This window comes from Leptosomus discolor, chromosome 1 (genome assembly GCF_034619465.1).
Source record: "Leptosomus discolor isolate bLepDis1 chromosome 1, bLepDis1.hap2, whole genome shotgun sequence".
NCBI classification, from domain to species: domain Eukaryota; kingdom Metazoa; phylum Chordata; class Aves; order Leptosomiformes; family Leptosomidae; genus Leptosomus; species Leptosomus discolor.
The window spans coordinates 43,373,098-43,391,778 of NC_141391.1; the positions used below are offsets into that span (position 1 = coordinate 43,373,098).

The following is an 18,681-nucleotide window of genomic DNA, read 5'->3' on the forward strand; positions in this document are numbered from 1 at the left end:
CTGGAGATCAGCAGTGGCCCAGAGGTTGGCCTGCAGCCCGCGGAGGGCCCCGGGCCGGAGGAGCAGGGACCGGGCCCGAAGCAGCCGTGACTCCGAGGCAGCTCGCGCTGGAGCCGCCCGTCGGTGGGAGGGCGGCAGCCCCGGGAGGGACCCGCGCTGGGGGGTTCTGGGGAGCCGCGGGAAGGACTCCCGTTGGAGCAGTGGGTGGAGGGCTGTCTGCTGTGAGAGGGACCCCGCGGTGGGGCAGGGGAGGGCTGCGAGGGCCCCTCTCCCTGAGGAGGAAGGAGCAGCAGAGACACCTTGTGCCGGACGGACTGTAACCCCCATTCCCTGCCCCCTGCGCTGCTGGGGGGGGCGAAGAGGGAGCAGAGCTGAGCCCGGGAAGACCGGGGCGGGGGGTGGGGCGGTGGGAAGCTGTGTTGTATTTAAGACCTGGTTGTATTTCTCATTCTCCTTGATGGTGGTGGTTGTTTTCTGTTAAATGTATGTTGTTATCCCCAAGCTGAGTCTGTCTTTTGCCCGTGACCATAACTGGTGGGTGAGCCCTCCCTGTCCTTTGTCTGGATCCTCAAGCCTTTCTGGTTGCATTTTCTCCTCGCCATCCCTCAGGGGACGGGATAGCAGTGACCAAGCAGCTGTGTGGTGGTTTTGGAGCCAGCTGGGTAGGCTCAAACCACGATAGCATGATGTTAATATGAAGAAACATGACTTGGAATGTCACACTTAAGTTTCTAGGCATTATCTGTACATCATAACAAAAGCAGAGCCATGTTCTTTCCTGGAAGAGAGAAAGCAAACTACAGTTTATTCAAAACTTTTCCAAGTATGAATAAAATTTTTAAGAATTTCCCATACTTTAAAACCAAATTGCAATTATATTTTCAAGGAAAAATATGACATGCTTTTCCTCTCTCAATATTTACTAATGTAGAAAAGTAGTTGTTATAAGAAGGGCTAATGGTACATCAAGGCTAGAGTTCATAAAACTAGCATGTTGTATTAAAATGTTCAGCAATAAACATAAAAAGGGTCAAAATAAAGTATATTATTAAAAGTCAAAAGAATTGCATCCCAACAAGTTTGTCATCACAATTTCAAATTAGACTTTATTCTGTTTATTTATAGAGAGACACGTAAGACCATACACTATGACTCTTAATTTCTGACAAGTCTGACAAGCTGATAAATTGCTGACTTTAGAGGTTAGCTTCCCTACATATGAAAACCCTGATAACTAGAAGAACAAAGAACTGTCACTAAAAATGCTTGTTAGAAGAATGCATTTGCTTTAGCTTATTGATATGTTCCATTTTGCTGCTTTTGTTTTTTTTTAAAAAACACATCAGACATGCATTTCGCTGTACTATCATATAACTCTGACAATAAATTAGGAATTTAAAGTCATCAGACATAAGGCTTTGCAGATTGAAAATTTACAGAAATTGACAAGCTAGTAAAAACCCATATTGCAATTAAGAAGTACAGAAATATTAAATCAAGAGAGACATGGATGGATATTTCTGCTGCCATTTAAATTAGCAGTTTATTTTTATAAAAAATTAATGCAAAAAAACCCAAACAAAAAAAAGGAATAAAAAAAATCACACCATAAAACACTGGCAAGGCAATTTCCTGTCTCAAAAGTAAAAACATTCACATTAAATCTGATGTGCCTAAAAAAAACCCAATGAAACTTTGCATTTTTGCTCTTATTTTTACTTCTTGCTTCTAATGCTTTAAATTAAAATGCTATCCAAGTTCCATTTATAAAAAGTATAAGGAATACAGACAAAGAAATCGCCAACTGCCATAGTTTACTTAATTTTTATGAAGTCTAACTTTCTCTCTTCCCCCATTAACCTTATAACTTGCTATTTGGGAGGTGTATTTTCTAAAGATTTTTCAAGTGTTCTCTGTGTTTCCTTCGCTGCTTTCCTTTCCTTCATTTCCTCACTGCCTCCCCTCCTCTGTGCACACATTTTGTTTTGCACTTTGAAAGAACAATTCGATATTTGATGCTGAAGACTAAACATTTCAGTAAATACCAGAGATATTGTATCTCTGCTCATGAAAAGGGATATATAACTGTACAGTTAATGAATTCTACTTCCATTACAAGCTTTCTCCATGCTCAGCAGTGAAACAAGTTTGTCACATTTCAATTAAGTCTGGACATACCTGTGTCAACTATGCAAATAAAAATTTGTATTCAGGGCTTCCACAGATTTCATGGTTGAGGGAAATTGAAGTTTTTCAATGTGAAATAAAACGTGTTGGAAACAAAAAATCTCCTGAAGTTAACAGGATTCTTAAATTCAGTAGTCTGCTCTTTAGTACCTATTTCTTCAATATAAAGAAATTTCCAAGCTCAAATTTCTTGTCCTCATAACATGTTATGTGAAGGCATAAAGCAATCTGATTTTGTGTATATATATATATATTTGTTTGTTTGTTTATTTTTACATATATAAAAATATTTATTTTTAATGAACAACAGTAATTCAGAACTTGTAAAATAGCAAATCTGACACTAGGCAAGAAAATTATTTTTGAAAAATTAAGATTAAAACATTTGTGGAGACTCAATGAAGCAAAGCATTTTAATGAAAATATATTGATTTTCATTAAAAAGTTACTGTGAAGACACCTGTGAGTGACTTTCTAATTAAAAATAATTGGTGGAGGAAAGCTGTAAGACATTTGCCAAGTACAATGCAGTCAGAGAGTTATCCTAAGGCTCCAGCACTTTAAATCACTACCTCAACTAAGGGCTACGGGGAATGTCTTTATATTTTTTTAAGAAATAAATTAATATTTAATTTCACCTATGTGATTAACTAATAAGCAAATTTATTCCAAGATGAGATTTAACTTCATTCAACTCTTAAAATTATTACACATTCTATAGCATGCGTCATGTCTATAAATCTATTTTTGCAAGATTATTTGAAAAACTTTGTCTTGCTCCCCATTCCTAAAACCACTGTTTCTTTGAGGTTTTTTACCTCAAAAAATTTTATGGCACAGCACTATTATTTGTGATCAGGCCTAGCTGTATTTGCCTATAGCATTATTGTTATTGTTATTATTGTTAGTTAGCATTATTATTATAGGGGGTACTAGTTGACAGCCAGCTGAACATGAGCCAGCAGTGTGCCCAGGTGGCCAAGAAGGCCAACAGCACCTGGCCTGTATCAGAAATAGCGTGGCCAGCAGGAGTAGGGAAGTGATTGTGCCCCTGTACTCGCACTGGTGAGGCCGCACCTCGAATATTGTGTGCAGTTTTGGGCCCCTCACTGCAAGAAAGACATTGAGGTGATGGAGCGTGTCCAGAGAAGGGTGACAAAGCTGGTGAAGGGTCTGGAGAACAGGTCTTATGAGGAGCGGCTGAGGGAACTGGGGTTGTTTAGCCTGGAGAAGAGGAGGCTGAGGGGAGACCTTATTGGTCTCTACAACTTCCTGAAAGGAGGCTGTGGTGAGGTGGGGGTCGGTCTCTTCTCCCAATTAACAAGTGATAGGACAAGAGTTGCACCAGGGGAGGTTTAGATTGGACATTAGGAAAAATTTCTTTACCGAAAGGGTTGTCAAACATTGGAACAGGCTGCCCAGGTAAGTGGTGGAATCACCATCCCTGGAGGTGTTCAAAACAGGTGTTGATATAGCATTTCTAGACATGATTTAGTGGGCATGCTGCTATCAGGTAGACAGTTAGACTTGATTTTAGAGGTCTATTCCAACCTAATGATTCTATGTTTATATTTAATAGAATACAATTTATTATTTTTTGTTTTAACAATTCTTGGCTACAATATATGAGAGATATACAATGAGGTCGAAAAGAATTTCTTGTGCTTGATGTGGAGTAGATATGTTTGTAGATGCAAAGAACAAGATGAAAGGTATACGAGTCATTACCCTCACTTTTACTTTGCTTTGGGAACATCTGCTCCATTTAACTTTGTTATTTGTACTCTTAATAAAATGTTATGACAATTAGTATTCTAGAGCTGGCTATTCAGATAGTCAGCTATTCACTGAACTGATATATTATTAAAATACTCTGGCACAATGGTGTTAAATATCCAGAAAAAACCTCAATATTTCTAAAGATTTGAAAAAGTTTATAAAGAAATCGTAATATTATTTCAGTCTTCAAAAGCTCTTAAAGTTCTCTCAAATGCTGTCACAGCTTCCCCCCCGCCAAGTTTTCTCCCAATAAGTGCTTTTCACATAACAGAGAGGTTAATTTCCTAAGAATTCCACTATTTATATGATAAATAATTTAAGTAAGTATTTAAGACAATGAGCTAAGGAAAATTCACTTCACCTGTTTTATGTTTCACATTTTCATGGAGAAAAACAATTTTTCTTTAGAAAGTGGAAACACTCAAACTTTGAAAGCTGCATTCACTAATCTGTTATTCTGCCTTCATATCTGAAAATTCCTAAGCTATTTATTTTCTATAGCTTTGAAAGAATGATATTTTTTTTATGAGCAAACTACCACACAATATGCCGTTGTTAAGGGAGAATTATTATTTCCTATTCACAACAAACAAACAACAATGACACCTTGGAAGAGGATTCCCAGAGCCAGAATTTGAGATACATCACTTGCAACTCTTACAGAAAGCACTCTGGAAAGCTTTAAAGACAGGGCCTTGATGTTCTCTTGAAAGCATGAGAACTTTTTGAAAACAAGGCTTTCCCCACCCTTTCTTAAAAGAGGGCTTCCCCTCAAATCCTCTGCATAAGACAGGAGGAGTTTGTTAACAAACTCCCCCTTCCCCTACTTTACATTTCTCACATCACAGTCCATACTATTTCCATGGAGTCTGAAGGAAAAAATAATGCTTTCTGTCATGTTGGAGACTATGCATCTGCTCTTTGCTCTGCTTATCATTTTCCTACCCTTCACATTATGAGGTCTCTGTTTGCCATTCCTCTGTCACAGTCTCCAGGGTATCTCCCTTGCGCTGTAGAAGGAAATAATCACTTTTCCCTTACATAGATTTCTCTTATGTAGATTACCATTTATGTGTAGAAGAAATAATCACTTTTCTCTTATGTAGATTCCCTCTGATTGAAAGTGTTGTAGTCAAGTCAGGCAAAAAAAGGCACCCTTCCTCCACTCACAACCTGTTATCTACATCCTTTAACACAAAACTAACTCAAGAAGATGTGAGTTGTCTCGCACCTAAATGCAGTAACATGATGCCCATGAAAATGTCATGCACTATGAAGCTTAACTTTTAGGATTATATTTCCACTGGTTCAGAAGTTTAATCATGTACAGAAAATATACTGTAACTGCATAACTGAATAGATGTGATTATTTGACTTTCTAGCAAAAAGAAAGTGTGACTATTGTGCATGCATACAAATGTGGTTACATCAGAGCTTGCTTATTCATTACAACTGACTTCCTTTTTGATTTACCATCTTTTGTTGGTGATCTTCCCATTACACATAATACAGATTTTAGACCTGAGCATTAAAAACAATAAGAGGTTATATAATACACCTAATATTTTAGAAATGGGCACTGATCTTTGTAAACTTTGTGATACATCACATATGTATCAGTCACAAGTCCTCAAATGTACTACAATGAGTAATTTCGTTCACCCCAAAAACATTTCAATAAATTGTTTTAAAGACTCTTATATTTTTTTAAATCAAGGTTTTTCTCTATTAGGGTTCTAAATTTTTTTTCATTGTTCATTACATTGGTTTTCACTCAAAAAGAAAGTGAAAATACAAAAGTAATACATAAATCTAAAAAATATATCGATAAAAATGTTGATTTTTTTCAACCTGTACCTGTTCCATTCTAATGCAATCCCATTCTAAGGTAGATCAGATGAATTCTGTCCTCACAGCTCATTCTCTCCACTGACAGATGAAGATTAAACTGACTAGCTTGGACCTGGAAAACTACATTTTAGATGTCTAAATACAGAGAAAATTAAAACCAACCACAGAACTAGCTCCGTAAGTGTATAATGGATATAACTACCTGAGCTGTAGTGGTAAGAAAAACATAATTAAACTTGTGAATTACAACATAGTATTAGTTACAGAAAAGAATAAATTAAAATAAAGATGTAACTGCTAGACAAGCAAAGCAGATTCATTGAAACCTGCTCTTTTACTTCAATAATAATTTCAGGATAGACTTTAAGGGACAATTATTTCTCAGAAATTATATGTAATCTACTCTTCATGTAAGCTTTAATTTCATGAGCCAGATGTTTTTAATTTTGTCAAACTATGACAGATCAAATGGCTACCGATATGATTTCATTTCTGACTAAGTAGCATATAATATTTGCTTCATTGATTCTCATTAATTTTTATTATTAATGCCATACCTGTTCTGTCAGGTGTAACTGGAAAAAAATTAAAATATACTCAGATAAAATTCTTTATGTCTGCAACTTTCTGTCTTAATCTGCTTCACGAATGAATGAAAGGAGAGATAATCCTTGACTAGGAAAAAAACAAACCAACCCAAAACTTCCCATTTGAGAACCAAAATGTTCCCATGCAGGACAATGGCAACTACAAAGCTTCCCTAAAGCTATACAAAAAGGGAACAGTGATTAAAAAGTATTCTAAGGACTTACAGATGCCTTTTACTATCGTCACATGCATCTAATTAAGGCATATACTGTTCTGACCCATCAGACAATGCATTTATCATAGCAGGCCAATTCTCATAACTTCACTGAAGTTGAGAGGAATCACCACTCCTATGGTTTCAAAAAGGCTACTTATGAAATAAGGTTCTGTACAAGTACAGGACAATTTCAAGCCAAAAACTAATGCAATATTTTTACTTACAGAAGATACAGAGGAATCATAATTCAGATATTCAAAAATTGCCTTACCATGGTGTAGTTGTGAGCCACCTTCATAAGCTCCGTGCATCCTTGCGCATCAGCAAATGCTCGTATTCCCAAACAGTTGGATGGGTGCAAAAGCTTCATTAGAAAATGGCAACAAACTTCTACTACTTGTGGGAGCTGGAGGAGGCAGGCAGCTGCTAAAAGATTTTCAATGGTGTCTTCTTTCAATTCCAGGCAGCCTGAAAAAACCCAAAAGGATTGATAGCACATGCAAACCTATTTACTTGGTATTTACAAAACACGCAGTATCAAAAGATCTTTTAGAAATAATCCTGATTCTATATAAATAACTCTACAGAAAAAGTGAAGAGAAGGAGGATTAGTTTCTCTGATTTGACACCTCAGTGACCTGAATATTACAGTATTAGAAAAATTTCTTTTTAAACTACTATTAATTGAACTATATAATGGGGATACAAAGAGAAACTGTAAAGTGTGGAAAGGAAAAGAAGACTTAGGATTACTGGTTTTGTTTCTATAATCAGACTAAAATCTGAGTAAGTATCTGGATATCAACCAGGCTGTGATTTTTTTTTTTTTTTTTTCCATTGAAATTGGTGCTAAAACTTGCATTATCTTCAGCGGTACGGAGCAAAACTCACAGCCATTTACCTCCCAACAAAGACTGAAATAACTGCCTAACACAGTATGACTAAAACCATAGAAAGGGACCTGGACAAGCTGGAGAGGTGGGCCCAGGTGAATCTCATGAGCTTCAACAAGGCCAAGTGCAAGGTCCTGCACGTGGGCCAGGGCAATCCTTGTAATCAATACAAGCTGGCGAATGATGTGATAGAGAGCAGCCCTGCAGAAAAGGACTTGGGGGTACTGGTGGATGAAAAGCTAGACATGAGCCAGCAATGTGTGCTTGCAGCCCAGAAGGCCAATTGCATCCTGGGCTGTATCACAGAAGCATGGACAGCAGATCAAGAGAGGTGATTCTCCCCCTCTACTCTGCTCTGGTGAGGCCGTACCTGGAGTACTACGTCCAGCTCTGGAGCCCTCAATACAAGAAGGATGTGGACCTGTTAGAGCAGGTCCAGAGGAGGGCCATGAAAATGATCAGGGGCCTGGAGCACCTCCCCTGTGAGGACAGGATGAGAGAGTTGGGGTTGTTCAGCCTGGAGAAGAGAAGGCTCCAGGGAGACCTTATAGCAGCCTTCCAGTACCCGAGGGAGGCATACAGGAAAGCTGGGGAGGGACTGTTTACAAGGGCATGCAGCGATAGGACAAGGGGCAATGGGTTTAAACTAGAAATGGGTAGATTTAGATTGGATATTAGGAAGAAGTTCTTTACCATAAGGGTGGTAAAGCACTGGAACCGTTTGCCCAGAGAGGTGGAGGCAGCCCCATCCCTGGAGACATTCAAGATCAGGCTTGATGGGGCTCTGGGCAACCCAATCTGACTAAAGATGTCCCTGCTCACTGCAGGGGGGTTGGGCTAGATGACCTTTGGGGGTCACCTTCCAGCCCAAAGCATTCTAAGATTCTATGATAAAAATATCTTCAAAATAGGGCTTAAAATCATCAAACTTCATGTTGCTTATTTGCAATGTGACTTTGGGATTAATTTTATCTCAGTAACATATGGCAGGCCTCTCATAGCATATATTTCTTCTATAAGACTTTATAGTAGCCAAAAGAATATATATGGATGTATAATAATTATTTTCCATTAATTAATAGTTATGTTGCACTTAATTTTGTAGTTTCAGAAGTCATTATCTTTATCTTGCAGACTGATAGACTTTTTAATAAACAAAAGGTAAAATAGAAAAAAATAAAATTAAAGAATACTTTCTTTTAGTAAGGAATAAGTGTCATTCTTGTCATCATGCTCCCACCCAACCACCACTTTTAATTTTTTTTTTTACATTAGTATCTATTATAAATCTTTTACATTAATAACTTAAGAAACTATACATTAGAGATCACAAGGATGTCTTAGAGAATGAAAAAAAGAATAGGAAATTAAAATGTACAAATATATTATAAATTGCAAGAAACTAACACTTCTGATTTTATTTTGCTGTGCTTCAAAAAATAATTTCGAACTATAAGAGGATTAAGTATATATTGACCTTTCTATTCAAAGTAATATAGTTCCACAGTAAGATAAACTCACTCCCCACACAAATTTTGTATTTGTTGTCACATAAAGAGAAATCTACAAATCTTTATAGTTCTGTCACATGGCACTGAGGAGTTCTAAAATCCTCAACTTCACAACAGAATGCCATTGAAAAGAAAAGCTGCTTTATCATAGAATCGTTAGATTGGAATAGACCTCTAAAACCAAGTCCAACCATCTACCTAATACCACCATACACACTAAACCTTGTTCCGAAGTGCCATATCTACACAGTTTTTGAACACCTCCAGGGATGGTGACTCTACCACTTCCCTGGGCAGCCTGTTCCAATGTTTGACAACCCTTTTGGTAAAGGAATTTTTCCTAATGTCCAATCTCAACCTCCCCTGGCACAATTTGAAGCCATTTCCTCTTGTCCTATCACTTGTTACTTGGGAGAAGAGACCAACCCCCACCTCACTACAATCTCCTTTCAGGAAGTTGTAGAGACCAATAAGGTCTCCCCTCAGCCTCTTCTTCTCCAGGCTAAACAACCACAGTTCCCTCAGCCGCTCCTCATAAGACCTGTTCTCCAGGCCCTTCACCAGCTTCGTCGCCCTTCTCTGGACACGCTTCAGCATCTCAATGTCTTTCTTGCAGTGAGGGGCCCAAAACTGCACATGGTATTCGGGATGTAGCCTCACCAATGCTGAGTACAGGGGCACAATCACTTCCCTACTCCTGCTGGCCACGCTATTTCTGATACAGGCCAGGATGCTGTTGGCCTTCTTGGCCACCTGGGCACACTGCTGGCTCATGTTCAGCTGACTGTTGACCAGCACTCCCAGGTCCTTTTCTGCCGGGCAGCTTTCCAACCACTCATCCCCAAGCCTGTAGCATTGCATGGGGTTGCTGTGACCCAAGTGCAGGACCCGGCACTTGGCCTTGTTAAACCTCATAACATTGGTCTCAGCCCATCCAGCCAGCCTGTCCAGATCCCTCTGCAAACCCTTGAGCAGATCAACATTCCCACCCAATTTAGCGTTATCTGCAAACCTACTGAGGGAGCACTTGTCACCTCATCCAGATCATTGATGAAGATATTAAACCAGATCAGTCCCAATACTGAGCCCTGGAGGACACTGCTCGTGATTGGCTGCCACCTGGATTTAACTCCATTCTCCACCACTCTCTGCCATTGACCATCCAGCCAGTTTTTTTACCCAGCTTAGTGTACACCTGTCTAGGCCATAAGCCACTACCTTTATTAGGACAATGCTGTGGGAGATGGTGTCAAAGGCTTTGCTAAAACCCAGGTAGATGACATCCACAGCCTTCCCCTCATCGACTAGGCAGATCACCTGGTCATAGGAGATCAGGTTGGTTAAGCAGGACCTGCCCTTCATGAACCCCTGCTGGCTCGGCCTGGGTCCCTGGTTGTCCTCCACATGCCTTGTGAGTGCCCTCAAGATGAACTTCTCTCTAATCTTCTCCAGTATCAAGGCCTATCTGACTGGCCTGTAGTTCCCTGGATCCTCATTTCAGCCCTTCTTGTAGATGGGTGTCACCTTGGCAAGTCTCCAGTCGTCTGGGACCTCCCCTGTTGACCAGGACTTCTGATAAATGATGGAGAGATTTATATTGCAGTGTCAAACCCAAACTACATTAACACTGAAGATATGACCTTTTCTCCCTCTTTCACTTTTTCTGAAGCTTTTAATATAGGATGGAAACTGGGAAGTTATACTTTACCAGATTTAGCTATAGTACATCCTTTGCAAAGGTTAGAACAGCTGATCAAGTACACAGCAGAATTTCAGTGGTTTTCCTCTGCTTATTTTTATGGTTCTATTAATGTCACATGAGTTTCTCTTTGTGTTACTTGATTTTTCTCATCATTTCTGTGCACCACACATTTATGCAATGTGGTCAGAAGGCACATTCAGCAACTGATTCTTATCTGACCCATGTATTTATCAATGATGCTCCCCAATTCGCTTCATGCTTGCAGGTAATGACTGGCTCAATATACTATTCATTATCTAGAATATAGTTCCACTGTGTCATGTGGAAGCTACCAAAAGACAGTTATCTTCAGGTTAAAACTGATCATTCCAGTACCAGAAAGAAGAAAAATAAAAATGTGCAAAACAGCTGTGAAAAGTAGATGGAATGTACTGATGGAAACAAAATTAGAAAAAGGATTTTTAAATCTTCTTTCTTATATGCTATTTGTTTTTCAACAATGAACCTGAAGAAGTCTCTGACCCTACAAAGCTGATCCAGACAACATCTGCAGAATGACATAAGGATTGAAAGAATCACCACTATTTATGAAACAAGGTAATAGTGTCACTAAATGTAGCCTTAGAAGAAAAACCCAAAGGAAAGAGTTGAAGCCACATTTATTTTCACATTGAAGATCTTTTCTGTTAACTATAAGGAAAACTAGTAGGGTACTAATTGGCAACTAGTAGAAGTAAAATAAGTTTAAGACAATAAAAATTATCTGGTTTATAAATGGTGTATTTCTTTATTGAACCAAAAAGACCATTTCAAAAGAGATCCTTCATATTTTTATGGAAAAGAGTGAATGATTTTCTGCCTTAGATATTAATTGAGCAAGTAAACATACAATGGCTTCTGGGATATGAATATATTATCTTTTGACTTATTTTTAACTAAAGTCAGAAACACCAATTTACTGCTTAATATATCTAGCATATGAGCTAAAAAATTACACTCAGCTTGAGTTAAAGAGTTCACTGTGCCTCTTTCTTTCAGTACCCTGCCTGATAAGAAGTAAGATAGGACTGTCCAGGATCCTGTTTTCAGAAAGCATTAGCTTCAATGATAGGTAAGTATCTAAGCCCTCTAAATGCTTTCCAAGTTTTACTTACCTTCATTTTTAAACATCAAGATATCTTCATAAATTTCGTCACAAGGGCTGCATTCACTTTTTCAGAAGGGTGCTATGACATTTTTATGCAAATTCCTCTCAGATATCAAGTGTTTAGCATGGTCAGAGTTTGAAAAAAAGAGGCTCAGTATATGCAGTGTCAAATCTTCCGACAGTTTCATATTGACAATTAAAAGATCCAAGCATCTATTTAAAAATATTTAATAGAATATTCAAAGGAGCCTTAATATTACTACTTCTTCATCTCACCTCCCCCTCACATTTTTGTGCAATAAGGAGCTTGCACAAGTACTTCAGTCTGAGCAAAACAAATTAACCAAAGTTTAAAATCTCATTTTGTATTACATTAATTAGGATTAAAAAAATATATGAGAAAAACAATCGAAAGACCTTTAATAGATTCTAATTATTATTCTAAATTATAGTTCTATTTGTGATAAATTTTATGTGCATTGCTTATACAGAAATTAAAATGCCTTTAGGATGCATTCTTATAATGAATACATAAATTTTATTACTTCATTAGTAATGTGAAGCAGAGATAATATATAAAAATTCCCTGATACCTTTATTTTATTGCTATTTTTTTTTCAAGTTAAGGGACAGTTTTGTGCTTTTTTTGTTGTTGGTATTTTTTTTAATCTTTTGCTTTTGTTCGCTCTTCTACTCCTTAGGCTACACTGTTACAACTAATTTTATGTATAAGTAATCATTGCATTTTTAACCACTTTTGTATAATAGTGAGGTCAGTGTCTCTCACAGAAATCAGCCTCCCACAGTTATTGACCAATAGGTATCAATATAAATATGGTGGGACCACTCAGTAAGTACTGCTCACTTGCTCTGTGCCTTGCTCAAGGCCAGGTTGGATGGGGGTCTATTGGAAGATGTCCCTGCCCATGGCAGGGGGTTGGAACTAGATGATCTTTAAGGTCCTGTACAACCCAAACCATTCTATGATAAGCAATAATTTTTAACCCAGATCCATAAGACATGGTAAGATAATTTTACCTCATGCACACAGTAGATTTCTTCTCTCTTGTAATTACACATTTATCCATTCATAGCAAGACTCAACACTCTTAAGACAGCTATGAGTAAGGGTGCACCAGTGAAGTCATGGGAAGCACTAAGGAATTAGAAACAAAGGCTATAACTAGTTATTTTTAATCAGGTATTTATCTTTTTAACCTTTCTACTTCATGTGTCTTGATAGTTGTGTTGCAATTCTGAAGAATTTCTGAATGGAATTACTTCAGAATATAAGTTGCAGGAATGCAGTTTCTCTATCAGGTATCAATTTTTTTAAATAAAGGCAGTAAATGGTATCAAGATAGTATTTATTCAGATTTTGCATAATATATTAATTGCTTACAATTATGGTTACAAGGAATTGCTTTTTTGAAACAGCGTCAAATTCCAGTGAAAACTAGAAAAAGCTTATAAAAAAAGTTCTATGGCTCATAACACTGTAACAGACCTTTTTGATATTGCTTATCTTACCAAATCTTAGGTATCTGCCAGGTAGCCACCTGAGCTAATCATCTGAGACCTCCTTTTACAGTCAATGGAGAGAAATATGAGGTGTTAGAGCAGTTTTCATCTGCCTTGCTTTAGTCATCTACTTTAGAATGAGATTAATCACTCCCTAAAAGTGGCTATTTCTTGCTTTAACTACAAAAAAGAAGCACCTTCATTTGACTTACTGAGGCACTGTTGATATTTATATTTGCTGAATTCGGTTCATCTGCTCGCAAACATACACTACTGGCATCGTCAGAATCATCAGATATCAGGTGATGAAGCGCCTGGAAAAGCTTTACACCCTTTAAATACTCTTTGGGTCCAAATCCAGTGTTCATTCTAACTCCTGGTAATGACATAATGTGTAGTAATTGCCTCTTAGGTCCATCCATGAATAGCAGCCAATGAAGAACACAATAAAAAGTATTTTCCCTGTAGCAGAATCTTTTAGTCTCCAGCTGATTTCTGATGTGAATGTTAAGGTTTTGATTTTGACCTATGCCTTAAAAGTTAAATACTACATCATATCATCTCCCACACTTTTCATAAAAGTGAAATTGTTTTCAGAAAAGAAAACATGGCAGACAGTATATTCACTTTGCAGAGGTTTCTCCCGCTCAAACTCTTCTTTATTTTCTATTCATTATTTTCTGCAGACCATGGTCATCAGCTGCAGGTGAGGAAGACAGGCACTCCATGGCTTATTGTGTTTATTTCCTTACAGTTTCCCATTTAGCATCAGTGAAAATTCAGAAAGGCAGCTCTTTTTCTGTAGATATTCAAATAAACAAATAAATACTACCCCAGAAGGGAGTAGTCTCCTGCAGAAAGAGATAGTGCAATTTAAATTGGGGAAAAACTAAACTAAACTGAGTCATCTGATCGGAACATGTTGATTTTCTGTTCACAAAACATCTTTTTTAATCACTGTGGATAAAATTAAGCTCTTGAAAAGGACAATTTATTTTAACTCCTCTTCAAACAGGGGACTTAAAATGATTTTTTAAAGGAATTTTAATTTCTACAAAACAATCTCTAAAAACATTTAAAGTTAAAGTCAGGAAAGCATTCACTAGATTCAGACATATAACTTTCTACCACAATTAGATACTTGATTACACTGGCGGTTATGGTGCTAGTTTTTGAACTCTTCACTTTCAAACATAACTACAAAATTATGGGGATTTGTTATTTCAAATAAAAATTTTTACATTAAATTTATATTTAAGTATTATTATGCATGAAAACAATTTCATGAATTATTCTGCAGCCATAAAAATATGTAGTTTCCCAAATATAAAAATGCCTTCACCACAGTAATAGAAAAATTCTTATAAATTAAACAGCTTCACTCTTTTAAAAAACTGCATAATTATTTACACCCTAATCATGCTACATCTTTGTTTGAGTAAGTGGACTAAACTGGCCTAGTCAGTGGTCGTTGGTGAGTACTGCCAAAGTCCACTGTATTTCAATGATGCGGAAAATTACCACATTGCATAGTGACAAGAAAATCCTATTAACAAATTAAAATCCCCCCTGAGCAGGAACATTCTTTTAAATGTCTGGCCAGACATCAGAAAAGTATATTAGCCAAAATATGCCATGATGTGGTACCTTTTCATCTCTTGGTCTGAAAAAAATCTCCAAAACACCTCTGTTGTATAACTGAATGTTTTTAAAGCAAGTTTGTCCACTGATTTGTAAATATCATCTTTTCAGAGAGACATTAAGTGATATTTTCTCCTTATGAAGCAACTACCATTCACGTGCCTTAGCTCACCTTAGACATTTGAACTTAGTCATCTGTAAAATATCCATACTAGTAGCGGGAGTAAAAACAATAAACAATTTAACTGTGAGTCTAATCTTCATAAAACTGTTCTATAAACTGTGAAGAAAGATACATTAGTGCTCTGAAACACACCTGAAGATATGTTTTTCCATTGTCTACAGAAATTTTTTAAAAATACTAATGTTATTTTTGGGATTATTTGTTAAAGATTACTAGTTTGTACTTGGATAGATGATCAATATATTAATAATTACATCACTAATAATTCAGTATTATACAGTCATTATATTTGGTAATTTTAAGGTTAGTTTTATATATGAACAGAGGGATACAAACTCATAGGTTAAAACAAACAAAGAAAAAATCCCAAGATAAAGGTTACCACAAAAATATACATGTATAAACAGAATTGACTAACTAAATTTCCAACAGCACAAATCTTTCACTCATACACCAAATAGGGTGGGAGATGACAAGAATTATTCCCAAAAGCTCATTTCAGATATAAGCCCTTCGTTTCCCTTAATTCTTTTTAGCCAATGGACTTCAATACTTCGGTTTGCTTCCAGGCTGTAGGTCCTGCTCATCATGCTGCACACATTGAACACCACTGCAGGAATTTAATTTGTAAACAAAAGCAAACTTCATACGAAGCAGGGGAATTCTTGTTCAAAAAGACTTGTACCGAAAACTAGGTACATTTCTGGCAGATTTTATTAAAAAGTGCACTTTCTATCAATGGTATGAAGGAGAGTGTACCACCTTTGGCTTCCAGCACACTGCCCAGGCTTCCAGAACTATCCCAAATGACCTGACTCACCTAGGTCCTTTTGCTACTATCAAAACCACACAATGCACACTCTCAGTATCTATATCTCAGTGAGATGCAGACTTTCTATTACACTGAACACAATCAAGCCCTGACCTCTGGAGGAAAAAAAAGAAGAAAAGAAAAAAAAAAAAATAAGGAAAACTGTCTCAAGGACAAATGACCTCAGCTTTCATGTTTGAAGGAGCAGTATTTCATTCTCCACATCTGAAGCTAGCTCAGAAGCAGGAATACTCCCCTCTGCCAGAGTAAGCTTCTCAAGTTCTCAGGTGATGATTTGGCACCTTGTGCTATAGTAGCACAGAGCAGTTCAAATCCATACTTAAAGAACAAAAAGTTACTGAGATGGAGGCATCAATTTCTAGCAAAAGATTTTTGCTTATGAGTCCACCTTACAGCCTAATGAAATCTGCTTTGCTTTGGGCTGGATTACACTGCTGGGAGAAGTGAATACTGTAGTTGCGTCCTGTTTTGTGGGTACATTTCAGCACAGTCACTCTGTGATGTGCGCAGAATAGAAAGGGAATGAAGGTACATTTTACAATGCAGTGACAGGAGCAGAGAAACGTGTGAAACTGCAACTGTGATTTCTCTGAGTGTTTTGTTTCTTTTGGAACTATGGCTACATAGCTAGGCAGCTAAACTCAGCAGAGTGGGTATCAGTACACATCTCCACGGCAGGAACTCCAAAAAGAAGCACATTAAAGAGGTAGCCCATGCTACAGCAGCCTGTCTGATCACTTCACTGATGCTGCTTAGGCAACAGCATGGCATGCACCAGATGACAACACAGAGGGATGACAATCCACTCAAAGGAACCCTCCCACTTTTCAGACATGTCCTGTAGTAATGTTCAATGCTTGGTTTACTCTCTTTTCAGAGATGGAGAACTGTGAACCTAGCAAGGGGCAACTTTAAAAATACACCTTGCAGTGCACCCAGTTGACTGTTCTCCACACTCAGTGCTTCCCTGAGTCTGCCTGAATTTATTTGTACTGACTTCTCAGGAGTAGCAGATTGCACCACAGTAGAATGAAACACAGTCACTAGATATCTCTTCATAACAGTCTCAATCATTCTGAATACTTAAAAATTATGGATATCCATTTCAGAGCTCTTTTGCAAGCAATTGTCATATACTTCACCAAAAGAATGAGAAAACAGATGGTTGCTAATATACATTCTGTCCCTTAATGGAGTGTCCTGAGTAAAGAAGGAACAATAACAGTACATTTTATCGTATAACTCCAGAAATGAGGAAGGACTTAGTTTCAGTGGCAGGAATTGAAAACATCTGCTCCAGCTGGACACAAGAGGCAGTCAGTATCTGTAGTTACTTAAACTAAATGGATCTACGAAGATCTTTGCCACAGACCTGAAGTACATGAATGCCCACAGTTTGTTTTAGGATCAGAAAGACGTTTGGTGTTTGATTCCAAGGAGGATGACATCCACAGATGGAGGATGACAGTCTAGTCCTACAGTTACAGTGAGGAACTTTGGAAGATTCTTGCATTGTACACATGGACAGTATATCTGATAATTCAATCCAGGAAGAATCCTTGGTGTTGCACTAAGGCTTTGCTGATGCATAAATAAGAACTTAATGAGGAACATTATATGACAATGTGACTCATGTCAATTGCTCCAGCACTAGTGCGAAATGTAACCAGAGCAAAGGTATATATGATCTTGGAAGTGAAGTTGATGCAGAATATCTGTAGACAGATTAATCTGAATGATGACCTTGAAAATCATGAGATTGCTACCACCTTCCAGCTTCCTAAATTGGAGCAACCCTGATAAACAGGGATAATTGTGGATAATTGCAAGTCTCTCTGTATTGACTCCTGGAAAGTTTATGACAAGTATCTGCTCCCAGAAGAGAATTTCACAGGGGGATGTCCCTTATCCAGAAGATAAGTTTATTCAAGCTCTATCACAATCTGATATGATTTATGACCGTTTTTCTGTGCTCTGCATTATGCAATGGCTAACAAAGTCTTCTAGGCCAATTCAATTACCTTAACTAACTTGTCCTTTTATCACTCATCCCAGAGTTCCTGGAACAATTGATCTCCCATCTGAAGAGAATGGAAATTCACAAGTGCTTATTCTGTGAACGTGCAGTCAACCATCAAGTACATGGCAGAGTAAATGTAGTGGGACAGCAGCAGGTAATAGTCTCCTGCAAAAAGTGCTAGATAGAAATGGTCCATGTTCACAGGGGTCTCTACCATGATACCACAGAACAAACAACTCTTAAACTTACTCAACATGTCACAGAGGTAAAGATGTACATGATATGCACAGTATCAGGGGTCACTCAGTTCTCAATGTGATCAGTATCTCCAAGAGGGGAGCAGCCTGAAACCATCATCTAAAAGCCAGGGATTGTTTGTCTGAACTAATATTTTTAATAACTTACATACAGCCTTACATTACATCTATTAAATTAAGCTTATCTGGATCTCTCCTCTAGCACTGAGGCTAACTGGAACAAAATGGCCTCAGTTATACACTGAACTCTGTAGTCCTCCAAACCATGGCAGCCACATTCAAACTGCATGTTGAAGAACAGTCCTGTGGCTGCGATAACCCCTGGACTGTATAACACTCTAAATTGGCACA

The 18,681-nt window shown here is 37.7% G+C and overlaps 1 protein-coding gene across 2 annotated transcripts in view; it reads right to left on the reverse strand.

Moving 5' to 3' along the window:
* KLHL1 (kelch like family member 1) overlaps positions 1-18,681 on the reverse strand; it is a 258,932-nt gene that overhangs the window by 142,737 nt on the left and 97,514 nt on the right. For both annotated transcript variants that reach the window (XM_086481989.1, XM_086481988.1), the window contains one exon: positions 6,894-7,090. In XM_086481989.1, coding sequence (XP_086338115.1) covers positions 6,894-7,090 — 197 coding nt within the window. The remainder of the gene's footprint in view (positions 1-6,893; positions 7,091-18,681) is intronic.